Raw genomic sequence first — 18,645 nt, 5'->3', positions numbered from 1 at the left:
GGGCGGCTCCAGAACATTTTTATAGGGGTGGCCTAAAGGGCGTGGGCTTGATTTCAACTTTGGTAGGGACACTATTGGTCTTAGGGTGAATTGGTCTGATGTCATGCTCCTATTTTTTTCACGCTTGACCTGAGCAACAGGGCGCATTTCGTTTAAAGAGAAAACAGCATTTTTTGCTACATTTATACAAAATTTAAAAGCACTACACACACAAGATGCTGTTTATCAATGTTTGAAGCATCAGTGGCTCGGAATATTGTAAAATTGGGGCAACTTAAAGGGAAACAACTTTTTTTTTTTACATTGGCCCCTTGATTTTACGTTATTACACCATGTTCTACTAACCCATATAAGTTCTGTGTCATTTGGAGCTGTTCTAAAGATATTCTGTTAGGTTATATCCAGGTAACGTCTTCCTATGGGCAACGACTTGAAGGCACAAACTTAAATGTTCATAATTTATTCTTTATGGTACACCAGCATTCATAACATGGAGACGAATCACTGTCCCCTTGACATCCACGGTTATATTATTTATATTTATATCTTTTAAAAACAAAGCGGAGCGTGTTCTGACATCATCCGTCATTTTGCAGTCATTTTTTGTCAGTTTTTGGTTAATATACTAACTTTAAAATGTCACAATAGGAATTTCCACATACCAAAACAGTTAAAAAAACAACTTTCCACATGATGGTATCAGTGCTGCCATCTTCTGGTTTAGTGGAGAACAGCTTTTTTGAGAGGTGGTGAAATTACATCCACAATAGGGCAAAAAACAACAACTAGTAGGCGTGGCCACAGTGGGGCCAATTATTGGCCAGGGATGGCATTGGCCCCCCAAGATAGATGTACTATTTGCAAAAAAAATTTGTTTAAATTTTAATATAACAAAAAATACTAGCTTGGGTTTGAATAACTTTTATATTTGTATTTTAACTCTATATAATAACCAGTTAATAATATCAATTTTAACAATGTTTTGCCTAAGTGTGAGCATGGTTGCATGGTTGTCTGCCCTGTTTCTGTTGCCCTGTTATGGAAAAGTAGCCCTATAATAGAAGCAGGTATGGATGCATACATTTAAAGAAAAAAAGCTTTGCTGTGTTGGTTACAATATTTAAAAAGGTAATTCTCTTGGTTTTATATCTAGTAGATGCCACTTATTTGGTTTTGGTTTGTTTTCATTAATATATAATGCAAACAAATTCTGATAAAACATTATAATTCAATAACAATTAGAGGCCATTTGTGCCTGCTGCCATCAACTGCCATCAACACCTCTGTTTATAGATGTTGGAGATTGGCCTGCTTTCCAGTGTAGTCTTGTTTCTCTCACCGTGACTGACTGGATGTGCCCTCTTCATCCTCTGACATGGGAGCTGGCTCAGAGCTCATCTGCCTGGCTGTGTGTTTCCTGGATGGGGCCGCCTTTTACAGTTGCTTTTTGTATATCTGCTTCTGTCTCCTGGAACCCCAGTCGGCCTCAGCAGATGGCCGCTCACACCTAACCTGGTTCTGCTGGAGGTTTCTTCCTGTTCAAAGGGAGTTTTTCCTCTCCACTGTCGCTACAAGCATGCTTAGTGTGAGGGATTACGTTCAAGTTAATGAGTCGATGCAATCAACTGGTTTTCCTTAGATAGAAAACTTTGAATCAATTGGACTGTATGATCTGGTGAACTGTAGAGTGCCTTGAGATGAGAATGTGTTGTGAATTGGTGTTATAGAAATAAACTGAATTGAATTTAAATTTGAGAGATCTGTTGTGATGTGTTGCCTATTCATTTTAAAACATTTATATATGAGTTAATTAAACAAAAGTGTGTTAATATTAATGATTCAATCAAACTGAACTTAACACACCACTTTTTGTTGTATTTTGTTACTACGCACACTCTGAACTTCAGTTTTTTTTCTTTCATACACTGCAAAAAATGTAAATCTAAATAAGTCATTTTTTTTCTTAAAATAAGTGCTTTTTTTTATTAAGTATTTAGGTGAGACACTTAGCCAATGGAACAAGACAATTTACACTTAAAATATGAAAAAACAATGGCATTGTCTTATTTCAAGTGCATAATATCTAGATACCTTATTTTAAGAGTAAAAATACTCATTCCATTGGCAAATCATCTTATTTACCTGCTCAAATTAGGGGGAAATACTCTTAATTTAAGACATTTTTACTACTTTTGAGATATTTTTTGCAGTGTTATTCCCCAGCAGGAGCCCCTGCGCAGCCGTTGGACGGGGGAGTGTCTGCATATTAAATGGCTGGAGGGATTTTGGCGACGCGCCGGAAGCAGCAGGTTGGACAACAGACAGAGGAGAGCGCGGACACTTCATCTCTCACCTGCATCTTTTTTTTTATTATTTGTATTTTACACCAGGGAATAAAAACAACATGGCTCTGAGCCAGGAATCCGTGTTGAGTTTTCTGCTAGAGCGCGGAGGCAAAGTGAGAAACTCGGAGCTTGTGAACCATTTCAGGAGCCTCATTAACAGGGGCGACCCCGCGGAAAAGCAGCACAACAGAGAGCTATTCAAGAAGCTGGTGAACAGCGTCGCTGTGGTCAGACAGATCGACGAGGTGAAGTTCGTGGTGGTGAGAAAGAGGTACCAGGACTTTGTGAAGGAGGAGAGCTGCATCCAGCAGAGCTTCTGCGCTCCAAACCCCAGTGATAATAGGAACTACAGAGAGGGGGGTTTGCAGGGAAGCAGGCCGTTATCCACCGCGGATTCAACCATGGTTAAAGTCCTGAATATCTCCGGGGATCAGCGGAGCAGAGCACGTAAATCTGGAGCTGTGTTCGCTGTCATAGCGGTCAGATCCCCGGGGAGAGACTCTGCAGCAGGAGCAGAGGATGGATCACCTTCCCAGGTGGATCAGCATGGAAACCCAAACAAACCAGTCATCAGAGTTTCCTCCCTCCCGCTTCTTTCTTTCTACTCATCTCAGCAGAGGAGTTCAATAAAAGAGCCCCAGTGCTGGAAATCCAGACAGACAGAGGCCAATCAGGGCTCTCCCCTAGTGGGGCCCCTAAACAAGAACCCCAATGAGGCCAAGTTCAATGAGTCTGTGCCGTTGGAGCCAATGGTTCATGAATGGATTGTGAAGTGTGCTGCTGGGCTGTGGGGACAAATATACGGCTTACTTCTGCAGGACACACGCTTAGCACAGAGGAAGGACTTCATGTCAGGTTTCACTGCCCTGCACTGGGCTGCAAAGGACGGCAGCTGTGACATGATTCACAAACTCATGGATGTTTCCAGCAAAAGAGGCACGTATGTGAATGTCAACAGCAAGTCACATGGAGGGTACACACCTTTGCATATTGCAGCCATGCACGGGCACGGCCAGGTCGTGGTTGCTCTTGTGCAGCGTTATGGAGCCAATGTGAATGAAAGAGACAACGACGGCAAGAAGGCGCTTCACTACCTGGGGAAGGGTGCATCAGCTGAGGTCAGGGGCCTGCTGGGTGGAGGGCAGCAGGGCGGAGAGAAGACGGAGGAGGAGGAGTACAAGGAGCATGGAAGGGGCTTCAACACCATCAGCAAACTGTTCCATCCTCACTTAGGAAAGAAACATAAGACATGTAGGTTTGTTAACGAATGCTGAGAGAGATGATCTGCTCTTGAAGATGAACTCACCCTAATTTGTCAAGCGATCTGCTCCTGTAGTCCTCCTGCAGCAAGATGGACGGACATGGCCCTGAGCGGCTTCTAAGAGGCAGTTCACAGCAAAAAACTTGTAAAAGAGAAACGCTGCATTGATCTGATATCTGGAGAAAACTGTCTTACTGCAGGCATATCTCTAGTAAATCAAAAAATAACTCTAAACCTTAAAAATATGTTGAGCAAATGGTAGTTTTGAAACTGTAACCTTTTAAACTTTTGGTATAACTTTCTACTGAAATCCAGCCTACTGTAGTTTTTATATAAATGAAACCTGAACTACAAATGTCACATAATATTCTCATTATCAGTTCGTATGAAATCGTACGAAAAGTTATGCACAGTATTTCGTACGTTTTGGACGTTTTTCCTCGAAAAAACAGATCAGTGCGCATGCGCAGGCAGACAGACGAAAAAAGCAGATCCGCGGACGGACGTAAAACTGGGAAAAACAGTGCAATAATTACTTCTTCATGTCTTTAACTACGTTTCTTGCTGTTTTGTATCTTAGGGTTAGGGTTCAGGTCAGGGTTAGTTGTATGTTAAATTCTATGTTATTGAATGGTGCGTAAGATGCGCATGCGCAAGGATATCTTGTCTCGAGGCAAGACGTACAAATACGACGAAAAAAACGTCAACAACGTACGAAATTACGGTGCATAACTTTTCATACGATTTCATACAAACTCATGATGAGAATACACTGAATGTCAGCTGTGTTATACAGCTTTGTACAGTGTATCACTGGTGTAGTAAGTAGTAATGTAATTTATATGTATTAGTATTAGCAGTTAACCACTGATTCCAACTAAATACTAATTTTATTTAATACTCAGCACGGATCAGCTCTAATCATAGCTTTTTTTACCTTCATAATGACATTTCATGCCTTTTGGTTTTATAAAATCTTTTGTTAATGTTTTCTGTTTACTGGCCATAAAAAACAGCAGAGTGACGAAGTATGGATTTTCACGTCCGGGTTTTTGAACATATGTTTTCAGGTTAAGAATAAAACTGTTTTTGTGTTAATCACATCACAACAACAAGACGAATGGAGCTAGTAAGTGGACTTAGTAAGTAAAGGTTATGGCAGGCAACTTTTACCCTGTTTCTATTTAGAGGTATGGGGGCACACATTTACAAATGATGCAACAATAATGCCCCCATATGGAGGGAAGGTTTTCTTGTGTGTTGGAGCCAAAGTTTGACTCAGAAGATCAATTCCTGATGGTTGGTTCTGAGGAAATGTTTGTTCTGTAGATTGATCCAATATGACTTTATTTCTCAATAGAAATTATTTTTTTGTCTTTCAATAAACACATAAGATTATCTGTTTCTTTATACATTTGAACATTGATAAATGTGCATTTTATCATTTTGTTATTTTTTATCATAAACTTTGTGTAAATGCAAATGTGTGTAGGGTTTCTTGACATTTCCTAGTTAAAAGTGTTTGATAATTGAATAAACGTGACTGGTTCTGTTCTCCTTACTCCTTACTACCAGACCAGATATGTGTAATGCAGTGATTTTCCCCTTCTCTTAACAGTGTGATTACGTGTGTTGTTTTGTCCACAGGAAAAAGAAAATAAATTTTTATCGTTTGCTTACCCGGAAAATCATTCCCTGATGACATGAAAAGAGACACGGATAATGTCGTCACAATCAAAGCAGCAGCAGAACAATGCCTTCTTTGTAGTTTGCAGGAAACAAAGCAGTTTTTTTCTGGAATGACAAACAATGTCTGCTCTCAAAAAATGTTCACTATATTAGACTGAATTAAGTAATTACTTTAAAAAATCTTTTGTGGAGACTGTTACACAACGGTACCATTAGAAAAGACAATCATTAAATTAGTTACTAAAGAGAAACCATCTTTAAGCCAAGATTAAAACCCCAAATACTTTGACATGTTTGTAAAACAGGGGATTTTGTCTGTGGAGGTAGTTATAACTTAATTCATTATGGGGGGTTTAAGGCACAAAAAAAAAAAAAGGTGTACTGACTATCGACCACTTTTTAATAGTTTCTGGTGCGGGGAATCTTGGTATTAATATGCTTACAAGTTAACGCCCAGACTGGGAGATAAGTTATGGGCGTTCCCATTTATTGAAGTCAGTTTGTAAATGAACCAACAATCCGAATGTACAGCAAGTAAGATGGACGGGTGATTAAGTAGAGTGTGGATATGACAGAACTTAACTATAGGACCCAGACTATTGTGTGCCAAAGAAAAAGGTAAAAACCGTATGACCTCCCGTCACCCAAACCCTTTCTGCCCTCTCACCTTATAGCTTTCCCCTCAACACCGCCACCAGTGCTAGAGCAGAATAGGGTAGTGTCTTAATCTGAACAAAACACCACCCCCCAAAATCAAATTAACCGAAACAAACCATACCTAAACACCAACGACTAAATGGCTCCTACAACAAGATTTAAAAAGTTATGAGAGTCATATATATATGTACAGATAGATAGATAGATAGATAGATAGATAGATAGATAGATAGATAGATAGATAGATAGATAGATAGATAGATAGATAGATAGATAGATAGATAGATAGATAGATAGATAGATAGATAGATAGATAGATACACTATATTGCCAAAAGTATTTGCTCACCTGCCTTGACTCACATATGAGCTTAAGTGACATCCCGTTCCTAATCCATAGGGTTCAATATGACGTCGGTCCACCCTTTGCAGCTAGAACAGCTTCAACTCTTCTGGGAAGGCTGTCCACAAGGTTTAGGAGTGTGTTTATGGGAATTTTTGACCATTCTTCCAGAAGCGCATTTGTGAGGTCGCACACTGATGTTGGACGAGAAGGCCTGGCTCTCAGTCTCCGCTCTAATTCATCCCAAAGGTGTTCTATCGGGTTGAGGTCAGGACTCTGTGCAGGCCAGTCAAGTTCATCCACACCAGACTCTGTCATCCATGTCTTTATGGACCTTGCTTTGTGCACTGGTGCACAGTCATGTTGGAAGAGGAAGGGGCCAGCTCCAAACTGTTCCCACAAAGTTGGGAGCATGGAATTGTCCAAAATGTCTTGGTATGCTGAAGCATTCAGAGTTCCTTTCACTGGAACTAAGGGGCCAAGCCCAGCTCCTGAAAAACAACCTCACACCATAATCCCCCCTCCACCAAACTTTACACTTGGCACAATGCAGTCAGACAAGTACCGTTCTCCTGGCAACCGCCAAACCCAGACCCGTCCATCAGATTGCCAGATGGAGAAGCGCGATTCGTCACTCCAGAGAACGCGTCTCCACTGCTCTAGAGTCCAGTGGCGGCGTGCTTTACACCACCGCATCCGACGCTTTGCATTGCACTTGGTGATGTATGGCTTGGATGCAGCTGCTCGACCATGGAAACCCATTCCATGAAGCTCTCTGCGCACTGTTCTTGAGCTAATCTGAAGGCCACATGAAGTTTGGAGGTCTGTAGTGATTGACTCTGCAGAAAGTTGGCGACCTCTTCGCACTATGCGCGTCAGCATCCGCTGACCCCGCTCCGTCAGTTTACGTGGCCTACCTCTTCGTGGCTGAGTTGCTGTCGTTCCCAAACACTTCCATTTTCTTATAATACAGCTGACAGTTGACTGTGGAATATTTAGGAGCGAGGAAATTTCACGACTGGATTTGTTGCACAGGTGGCATCCTATCACAGTTCCACGCTGGAATTCACTGAGCTCCTGAGAGCGACCCATTCTTTCACAAATGTTTGTAAAAACAGTCTGCATGCCTAGGTGCTTGAATTTATACACCTGTGGCCATGGAAGTGATTGGAACACCTGATTCCAATAATTTGGATGGGTGAGCAAATACTTTTGGCAATATAGTGTAGATAGATAGATAGATAGATAGATAGATAGATAGATAGATAGATAGATAGATAGATAGATAGATAGATAGATAGATAGATAGATAGATAGATAGATAGATAGATAGATAGATAGATAGATAGATAGATAGATAGATAGATAGATAGATAGATAGATAGATAGATAGATAGATAGATAGATAGATAGATAGATAGATAGATAGATAGATAGATAGATAGATAGATAGATAGATAGATAGATAGTGGTTTCAAAATACAGATTTGTTACTGAAGTAGAAGTATAGATATTGCAGTTTAAAAACACTCTGGTGAAAGTTGAAGGATCAACTTGACCTCTTTACTCAATTAAAATTGAAAAAGTATGTGCCCAAAAAACTACTTAAAGTATAAAAGTATGAAGTAACCTTTATAAAAAAAAAAAACATCCAGATGCCACTATATGAATTGAAATCTCAATTTTTCGACTATTTCGAAAAATTCTTGGAGATAGGGCCATGGATGAGGGAGGTCTTGTTGGTCTCCATCTCCATCTCCTGATACGCTCTCGCCTGTATCCGACCTTTCAGACATTTCCACATCTTTTTCTGAATCTGACATTGTAGCATGGCATAGACAATTCACATTTACAGTTTGAAGAACACCTGCTTGCTTCTGATGATTTCCTTTAGCTAACCAATGAGCGTTTGCATTATATGACTCATCCAATTCCACTAGTTTTCACTAGATGCGGATGGCCACAATGATCTGCATTGGATGGCGCACATGACGTGAAATAAATATAAACAATAAACTGAAGCCAAGAGTAACAAGTGACGTTTGTTTTAAAAATTTAAAGAATAGAAAGTACAGATACTTTTGATAAAATTTCCATCCATTATATTACATGCTTGTCCTAATTGGGGTCGCGAGGGGTGCTGGTGCCTATCTCCAGCAGTCAATAGGCAAGAGGCGGGGTACATCCTGGACAGGTCTTGATAAAATTGAATGAGTAGAAATCAGAAGTAGGATGAAAAATAAGTAATGGAGTAAAGTATAGATACCTAAAAAGTGTCCTCAAGTACAGTAATGAAGTATCTGTACTTTGTTACTTGACACCTCTGCAGAAGACCCAACTGTTTACTGTGCACCAAAATATCAGCCTTAAACTGTTTGTTTGTTTGTTTAGGCTGTTAAAAATCTAAGCAAGTGTGTATCCTTGACACCTCTGCAACCTAAACAAAAAGCAGTGTTTAATGTTGGAGATCCACTGCACAAAAATCTAGGTTTCCAGATACCTTGACAAAAGGTGAAACTTTACTATTTTTCTCCTGTATCAAATAAGCCTCCGTCTTGATGAGATCCCAAATTTATTATATATGTTGTAGTGGCGTCACTGGAGACAGCACAGCTGCAGATTCCCCACTTTCTCCAACATAAGGAATGCTTCAGCATTAAAAAAGCTCCAGCTGACAAAACTGAAACACTGACCAGACACATTCTGCTGTTAGGTGACCTCAGTTCAGAGGCAACACCTCATATATCACAGTTTATCTTAAATGAAGATGTGATGAAAGACAATGTATGGATTATCAGGCCACCAAAGGTTAGAAATTGATAAGATTTTGTTTGTTATTTAAACAGTGACGAACCCTTAAATCAACTCAGGTAATAAAATTACCCACTCTTGTTTTATCTACACTGAAAGCCTTGAAAATCCAAAACCAAGGTTTAAGAGGAGGTAGTTCACAATGGGTTGAAGTAATTTAGTTCGTAAAATACTCCCGGTATGCACAGACATTTGAAGGGCAGAAAGAACATGGCGCATATAGTGAGTCCTAGGACACTTTGACATGCATTTTGGCCCCTAAGAGGACACTTTAGCACAGCTTTGGCTCCCGAAAGGGCACTTTAGCATGCGTTTTGGCTCCCCCCCCCTGCATGTCACTGCTCCTACATCAAGCATAACAAATTCAGAAAATAAATACCTATACCTGGAGATTTTAATTTACGGGTATTTGTTTTGTGAGAAAACTGTTTAAATATTGACTTCTTTTTTTTTTTTTCTGTAAATGATAAACCAAAAAAAATTCAGTGTCTTGCATGGAATTCAAACCCTTTAAACTTCTCCACTGAGATTGTCTTTATATGGGATCAACACAAGTAGTGTAAAGCGAGAGGAAAATTAAGTGTGTTTTTTTAATCTAACTTAAGATAAAAATGTGTATCTCTGCCACATTTAAAAAACAGCCCTGCCTACCATCTTTAATGTAGCTTTCTCCCATATTTTGCATGGTATTGGTAGCATCATGCATCATTTATGTTAGTTTAAATGAAGTGGTGATTGTTTGTCAAGCCAAACATACAAAAAAGGTTCCAGCACTGGGGGGAAGTTTCTGTACGCAGCCAAAAGAAGGTTCAAGTTCCACACTTGATGATCTAGATTTTCTGGATGGTTTTATTTTCCTACTTCAGCCACAGTTACAGAGTTCTTTGTTCATTCTGCTACTTCTCTTGCTCTGGTAAAAACCATAGGCCTCAAACCCAAAATGCCTGCTGGTCCTTTCCCAGGCCCCTACACTTATAGAAAGTGCACTGATCCACATTACTTCCTGTCTTAAATCAGAACAAAATGAATAAATAAATAAAAATCAGAATCAACAAATATTAATCTGCAAATAAAATCTGTAAATAATACTAAAAACATAAATTTAAGAATATATTAACACAATTCAAATGGATAAAGAAATAAAGAATAAATAGCTCCAACATTAGACTTAGGCAACTTTTATTGTCATTTTGTATACAGAGTGCATACAAAACAAAGTTTCGTATTGTGCAGCTCTCATGACATTTCCATTTCCTAAAGTGCAGCTGTGATCAAATGCAAACAGTGTGGGAGAAGAAAAAACATGGTGCAAAAAATGCATTGAATAAATCTGGTGCATTTATGCAGTGTTTTGGGTTGGATGTTTTCAGTTTGATGCAGAGTCTTTGACATGATTTAGAGTTCTTTCAACATTCAGCTGTCTGATGAGCTGGGGAAGAAGCTGTGTCGGAATCTGCTGGACCTGCATTGAATGCTGGGAAGCCTCTTCCCAGAGGGCAGAAGGGAGAACAGTCCATGGTGGGGGTGTGAGGGGTCATTGATGATGTTACGTGCTCGGGATACGCAGCGCTGGGATGTAATGTCTTTAATGGAGGGCAGAGGAGCCCCGATGATCCTCTCTGCTGTTCTCACTACTTATTCCACCTTCTTCCAGTCTGTGGAGCTACAGCCTCCACACCACACGGTTAGACCGCTGGTCAAAATGATCTGAGGTTGTCTGTGATGTGCACGCCCCAGGAATTTGGTGTTACTGACCACCTCTATTTTTACTACATACCAGATGTGATTCCAAATATAATCAACTAAAACACAAAGAAACCATCTTTGATAGAAGTTCAGATTATTAAGATACTTAAATTGTACTTTAATATAGTAACATAAATAAACTAAACTGCGTATGTCTGGTTATTTACTGATTGAAATATGGTATCAAATTATTATTTATCTGTCCATTCAAGTGGATGTCAAGAATAAAAGCCTGCATTATTCTTTAAATTCAATAACCATAATCTTTCATTGTTTTGTGCAATAGTGGCATATTTTTGTAATAGTTCTGGTTATAATACTTGGATTACCAGGGAATACTGCGAGGAGGTTTCTGTAGGATCCATTTAAAGAGCAGATAAGATCATGGACAAGACAGCGTTTACGTTTTTTACAAATTAAAATAAATGAGATAAGGGAATGGTAAACTATGCTCCGACTCAACTGTTGTCAATATATATACCATCTGTATTAGTGTTTTATTTTTTCTGTCATTACCTATTTTTAAAGTTTAAATAATGGGTATAAAAAAGGAGCATTATGGGCACCTCTACAATTGTATATAATTTCTAAATCAACATGGCACTAAAGTTAAAGTAAACTATATCATGCTTCATCAATTTACATAATTTTTCTGCAAATATTTTTTTTTCTTGAACCTATATTTTATTGAAGTAAAAATGGGGAAGTTGTTTGAAAAAGAAAATAAAGGTGTTTCTTTAATTTTGACCAAAATACATTCATTATTAAAATATAAAAGTTATATTCATTGAACAAGTAAAGGTTTTAGCACTCTGGGTGGATTTTATTTTGCAGGAGTTGTTGGCGCTCAAGTTCAAAATAGATTCTCTGTATCAGTGGTGTTTCTAACCTCTGTTTAAAAACAGAAGTAATAAACACAGTTTTTTGTAAAAACCAAAGATGGTTACAGAGGACACCAAGGGGATGGGTTAAATGCAGAGAACGAATTTCCCCATTGTTGGACAATAAAGGGATTAATATATTACATAATTAGTTGTTTTTTTTTTCCATTTTCTTTTCAAGTATCTCTGTAACTATAATCAGAAAGTAAATCGTTGGTGGCAGCTAAAGATTAGGGTGATGGTAAGGGATATCCCAATCCTTGATGAGATCATTTTTTAAAGTAAAATCCTATTAGAGGAGATATGATAAAGGTTTAATGACAGATTCTCTCTTTTAGAGTTTAAAAAAACTGTAGACTGGTGAGTTCTAAATATTGAAAAAAAAGGATGTGCTCATTGTCTGAGCAATTGACTTAGAGATGATGATGTTTTATTTGTGTGATCTATAACTCTATAAAACATGTTGTGTCCAGATTGAATCTGCGTTTTTTCTCTCTGGTAAGTTCTTGTGCATGGATCTTTTGGCATGAGAATGTTTAAATAAAATCTTCCTCGGTCAAGAAGATGTCATGCAAGGCTGTGTGAATCCAGTACATTTTATGCACAAAATATTCTCCTCTCATCATTAAGAACATAAAAAAATGTTTTTATTTATTTGTCTGAAGGCAGATATTTACGGAAGAGGATTAGGGCCACTGGGGAAAAAAAAAAGTTAACATATTTTTACATTTTATTTCAGTTTTAATATGGGGGAAAAAGTCAGAATTCTGACTTTTTTTTTTTTCAGAATTCTGACTTTGATATCAGAATTCTGACTTTAATCTCATAATTCTGACTTTTTTTCTCAAAATTCCGACTTTGATCTCAGAATTCTGACTTTAATCTCATAATTCTGAATTTTCCCATATTAAACTGAAATAAAATTTAAAAATCAGTTAACTTTTTTATTTATTTTTTTTCAGTGGCCCTAATCCTCTTCTCTTCCGTAGATATGGGAAAGAAAGAATATTTTTTAAATCTGTGCCTTTCAAAATAAAAGACAAAACGCACTTGACTTCTGAGTTGTTTTCTGAGGCAATTTAAAATATTAATTTTCTCAAACTTATCTTTCTGAAAGTTCCTTTTAACGCCAATTCAAGTGCAGATAAAACATATGTATCTGTATTTTTCATATTAATGTCGGCGCGCTTCTTCAAAAAGGGAAAAGCTTGTGGCTGATTGAGCCAGGTGATGATTGGGAACACCTGCGCGCGCGCTGATCTGCGGCGACACTTGCGTGTTTCCGTTTTCCACGGGCTCTCTCCCCGCAGAGAGTCTCTCTTGCTTTTCTCAGACCGTCTTTCTTGTTTATGATGGGAAAACAAACGCTGATGCCAGCTGCTGTTGGTTGTTTCAGTACCGTTTTGCTCCTGCAGCTGGTTTCCTGCAGCCTCCCACTGCTCGGACCCTCCGATGCGCTCTACGACCTGAGCGCTTTGACCTACCCTTACAGCAGCATCCTTTCCCCGCTGCTCAAAGCTCTGTCTGAGCACGGAGGGTCCAGGTTGAGCTCAGGCCAGAGGAAAAAGGCCAAACCCGAGCAGAGGTACGTGAAATATCTGACGGAAGTTTACAAGAAGTCCACAAGGATGCAGAGGAGCGTCGATGGAGGAAATGTCTACAACACCATCAGGCTGATCAAACCCCAAGATGAATGTCATGCAAAAAGCAACAAAGGTGAGCAGCTTATATAATGTGATTGGACCTTATATTTGTATTATTATAGCAATGTTTTAGGACTATAAAACTCACAGATAATGGCTCAATTTCCTTAAAGTATATCTGGGGTTCTTAAACTTTTTATAACTCATATAATCCGACTAGATGGCAAGTTTTCCAATTTTCATTATACTGAAATGCATTTTAAAACGTTATTGCAACTAAACTTTGACATCTCCTGCAGGGGCGTAGCCAGAAATTTTTATAAGGGTGGCCAGGCAATAACCAATGTACACTACGGGGTGGCCGAAAGCAGATGGGCACCAAAACCTCATGGTAAATCTACACTGTTAAAACAGGAAAATTAATGAGCAAAACATCAATATTTTCTAAATAAAGACAAACTATATTTTCCCACAGACTTTGCTAACAAATAGATGAATATATTCAAACCTTTGTGCTTTCTAGATAAAAGGTTTAGTGGATAAAATACTTTCAGGTTTGAGTTCTGGGCAAACATCTTTTCCATTGTCATTACTTACCTACTTTTCTCAGTAATCATTATGCATAAAATTGATATTTACAAGTACTAATATCTACATAAATTGATTATTTAATAAGTTTTTATTAAAAAAGATATTTATCTATGATTTCACTGAAGACTCCTAGATGACTTTTCTCTTTACCCCATAAAACACAAAATCTAATTCTGCTTGAATTCTGTATTTATTATCTCTAATGTTAGTATAATAATGAGCATAATCAACCCCAGTGTTTTTGTTGAGTAATTGTTAATATATTGAAGATTAAAATGCCACCGGTTAAGTTGCCACCATCTGTATTGGAGGGAAATAAATGGTAGTGGTGGCCACAGGGGTGGCCAATGATTGGCTAAGGGTGGCCATGGCCACCCCTGGCCCCCCATCTAGCTCCACCCCTGATCTTCTGTTTATTATATGCTATGAACAAAGTAGGGCTGAAGGATTTTGCCAAAAATCAAAATTGCATTTTTTTTAAACCAATATGTGACTGCGATTTTCATTTACACTTAGCTTGAAAGCTTACTTGAAATTGAGTCCATTGTACAGAAATTAAATGGAACTTTGGCAAGAGAAGGCTACCTTCTGTGTGACACTTTAAGTGCATTACAACCACTAAAGAGATGGAGAGAGAAATAGTTTTTCTGTTTTCTTAATGGGACAGTGTTTAACAATTACTTCTCCTTTAAAGAAAAAAATCAAGTGTTTCTATGACAAATGCATATTCTACAAAAGTCTATAAACATCAAAATTAAAAGCATTATCATAGACTTAGTAGTTTATAAATGCATGGGGTGGGTCGGCCCAATGGTAGGCACCATGTTGAGTCGCCATTTTTTAATCACAGTAGCTGAAAGACAACAAACTTGTCAGCCTTGCAGGTTTTGCCCGATCCAGAAACGCTTAGTCAGTGGTGGAGTTTAAAACAATGGAAAAACTGTAGATCGTTGTACTTCCACCTTCTGTTGCAGTGAAAACTACTGAGAAGCAAGAACAACAAACTAATACAAAGAAGTAATACCTGGGAGAAAACATCTGCACAGCTAACTGGTTTATCTTCTACTGGATGAGCTCAGTTGCAGTATCAGCTGCTGGAGTTTTTTTTTACTGTTTTCAGAGAGATTTTCATTGCATTTCATAATTTATTTTAGCTGATATGACAAGGGGTAATTAAACCGACTCTGTCGTCCTAGTGGAGGTGGCTAGGTTGTTTGTGATCCTACCCTGGATGAGCTACAAAGCAGCTGTTATTAGCTGCTGTTTTTATTTATAGAAGTCATACCAGCTAGTGAGTAGGCTTCTTTCAGCTTTGTTTTCAGATAAATATTTCCATAAATAGGGGGTTACTCCAGTAGCTGGAAGTTGGCTGCCATTCGGATGGCGTTTGACTAGGAAGGGCCCGTTTGAATGGCTGCTACTGTATAGACACATTTGTTTGTCAATTTAGAATCCCTATCAGAAACCTGGTAGTTTGTGGTTTTGATATCAAGGTATAGAGAGGTTAAACCTCTCTATACTGATTAACACTTTACCATGAATAAAAAAATTGATGAAACTAGCTTAGATCAGTACCTGGATCTTATCTTCTTTTTCAGAAAGTTTTACGCAGGATTTGTTCTACAGCCTTGATCAAGTAAGAAGAAATGAGCAGCTCCTGAAGTCATCCCTGCTGTACAGTTTCAACCTCAACGGCCCGTCAGCTGTTAGCCCGGAGTGTCAGTGTCACCTGAGCATAAAAGAGCATGAGCGGTCCAATGAGTGCCAGCTGTGTGCCGGGGTCTGTCGTACGTTGAACTTCACAGCCAGCACAAGCAGCAGGCGGCGCAGAAACTGGGTGGAAGTGGACATTACCCAGTTTCTCCAACCAATGCAGAAGAGAAATGTCCACCTTCTTGTTAACATCTCGTGCCCTGAGAAGCAAAAGACTGAGAGCGATGGTTCCAAAGGTCCTTTCGGGTTCATCATGAGGTCTCCACCTCTTATTCTGTATCTCAACGACACAAGCAAAGTGGCAAACCAGAGGTCGGCGACGAGTTCCAGTGAAGATCTATGGCCGCACTCTGCAACAAACACGTTTCAGAAGCACGTTCTGAAATCTGCACGAAGGCACGGACACAAGAGATGGAGGAGGGAATCTTCAATTAGCAAGCGTGGAGACAAAAGCGTGGATATACAGCTGCCAGAGCTGAAATCCAGCTCTGAATTCCCCACCACGGACTGTGCCTTGTACGACTTCAGGGTGCGGTTCAGCCAGCTCAAGCTGGATCACTGGATTGTTTTTCCACCGAAGTACAACCCCAGGTACTGCAGGGGGATCTGCCCAAGAACGATGGGCTTCATCTACGGGTCCCCCGTCCACACCATGGTGCAAAACATCATCTATGAGAAGCTGGACTCATCTGTGCCCAGACCATCCTGTGTTCCCTCTCACTACAGCCCCCTCAGCGTCATGATCTTTGAGGAGGACGGCTCCTACGCCTACAAGGAGTTTAAGGACATGGTTGCAACCAGGTGTACATGTCGCTGATCAGTTATGGCAAAGGCTAGGTCTTCTGGACCATCTCCATTTATTAGCAACTCTGACCACACTAAATTCATAGACCTGTTAAAAAAAAATGTAGCAATAAAAAAATAAAAAGTTCACGAGCAACTGTGTTTACTTAACCGAGAAGTATTTTATCATGTGAAAGGGGATTGTGGCTTTTTTTTCTTTTTGTTTAGAAAGAGGGTAAAAATTTTTCCTATTCAGCTTACTGTTAATATAGTTGACTTGATGCACTACAAAAAGTATGATTGCTTTTTAGTTTGACTTTTGCTCATTTGTGTGTGTTGTCTGTCTTTATTTAATTTAACACAAATTTCTTTTTTTTTTTCTTTTTTTATAGCCCTCATCTCCAAAAGAAAATGGAAAACGCACTTCTAAACTCTTATCAAACCTTTTACATAAACTTTTATTCCCGGGGATTAATGCAAGTCTTTACCTTTATAATCTACAGAATGAACGTTGTCAGTGTTTCGGTGTATATTTATGGTCAAAGTGCCTGTTTAATCTGACTATATGCTTGTATTTATACCGGTTGAATGTGATTAAATGCATATCATAGCTATTTATGCAAACTGGATGAATTGATTGCTCTGTTTACGAACCTACAAAATGAAATAAATGTGTGGCCGACTCTGAAAAGTGGGGAAAAAATTAAATGGAAAATATGCAAAGATACGTTTCTGAGTCTTTTAATCAAATACTTTGAGATCTATTTAATCCAGTGGGAATAGAGACATAAATGATTAAAAATTACTCTGTTGACAGGACATGGGATTCTTTGTTTTTGGTCTAATATGAGCGACATCTGCATAATTATTTACTACTTTTTTTAAATGGATGAACTACTGAAATTATTTTCAGATTGCACACAAATAGAATAATTCCACAGGGGGGGAAAGAAATAACTTTAGGGTTAGGATTAGGATTAACTTGGCGATAGCAAACTACTGAGCCTACTGTTGGGTACGAGGCACAATCTGAAGCCATTCTATGGGACTAATGACCACTAAGACATTGAGATAACATACAACAAAGTGGCTGCAAACAGCCTCTTAGTATTTACTGTGTAATGTAAGATGGAATCAAAATGAAGAGCAAGCCCATGAGATGATGCACAGGTCCCACCTGTTTGCACAACATGTTCATACTTCATCTTCAGCTGCTGCCAGTTTTTTTCACCTAAATTGAATACATTGATCTACTATTCAAGCAATAAACCAGTTTTCCCTGTAATGTTGTGGTTAGAATAAACTATGGTAGGTGTTTAGTTTGAGTATATATTTGTGTACATATAAAATTTTTCCATGATAAAATTAACATCTCAAAATGACATTGTTTATATCTCTAATAAACATTCTGGGTGTCATAAAATGAATTTCAGCTCAGTCAAGCTGAGAATGTCAAAATAGCCACTTATAATGTGTAAACATTTCTATGTATATATAATTAAATACATAAAATTTTGTGTATTTAATATGTGAAATTCAGTTTCTACTGCAAAAATGTAATTTAGAAAATCTTTTGATACAGCTTGAACTAGTAATTAGATTTATTTTTTTTTTTACCAGGAACAATCCTGTTTTCAGTGATCTACAAATGGAAAAACAGAGGAGAGTGCTTTTAAAAAAAACATAAAAACAGCCTGCCTTACAGGACTACATATAAACTTTCACATGAACTCAAGCAGCAATCTTCCCCAACACCATCTACCGCTCCTTTGCAGCTGTGTAGTGTTGTTTCGTATTTTTAAACACATTCTCCATTTTAATTCTGCTTTAAAATCTAGTTCAATGGGTGTGAAATAGTCACTGCTTGTTGTCATGGTGACTCGTCAAATCGGGGCTCCACTGAAAATGGCTTTTCATACATGTTAAAACTCAGAGTGGACTAAACTAACTCACAGCAGCCTTTCTTAAATTGAAAACGTTGTTTCCAACATCAGGCCAGATGAATTCAGAATTAAAGAATCGAGTCTGACTTTGATAAACCTTTAAAAAGATCAAAGTTACAAATCCTGTCTCCCAGGACCTGATGGACACCACTGTTTGCAACATGTCAATATTTCTCTGTGCTGTTTTTGTGTAGTTTGTTTTCATTCTTGTAAATAGTTTGTTTTTATACATAGGTTTGC

General features: G+C 38.5%; 2 protein-coding genes across 2 annotated transcripts; both read left to right on the top strand.

Annotated features, from left to right (window-relative positions):
- Nucleotides 1-2,266: 2,266 nt before the first annotated feature.
- sowahab (sosondowah ankyrin repeat domain family member Ab) lies at nucleotides 2,267-4,050 on the top strand. The gene has a single exon (XM_038299150.1). It carries the CDS (start codon nucleotides 2,405-2,407, stop codon nucleotides 3,617-3,619), a length of 1,215 nt encoding a protein of 404 aa, XP_038155078.1. The 5' UTR covers nucleotides 2,267-2,404; the 3' UTR covers nucleotides 3,620-4,050.
- Nucleotides 4,051-13,074: 9,024 nt separating this feature from the next.
- gdf9 (growth differentiation factor 9) lies at nucleotides 13,075-17,174 on the top strand. The gene is made up of 2 exons (XM_038299200.1): nucleotides 13,075-13,448; nucleotides 15,565-17,174. Exons 1-2 carry the CDS (start codon nucleotides 13,082-13,084, stop codon nucleotides 16,494-16,496), a joined length of 1,299 nt encoding a protein of 432 aa, XP_038155128.1. The 5' UTR covers nucleotides 13,075-13,081; the 3' UTR covers nucleotides 16,497-17,174.
- Nucleotides 17,175-18,645: the final 1,471 nt, after the last annotated feature.

The sequence above is a fragment of the Cyprinodon tularosa genome, unplaced genomic scaffold (genome assembly GCF_016077235.1).
Source record: "Cyprinodon tularosa strain WSP-4 unplaced genomic scaffold, ASM1607723v1 ctg42, whole genome shotgun sequence".
NCBI lineage: Eukaryota > Metazoa > Chordata > Actinopteri > Cyprinodontiformes > Cyprinodontidae > Cyprinodon > Cyprinodon tularosa.
Note: the sequence above shows the minus strand (reverse complement) of the source record. Positions and strands in the feature narration are given on the sequence as shown.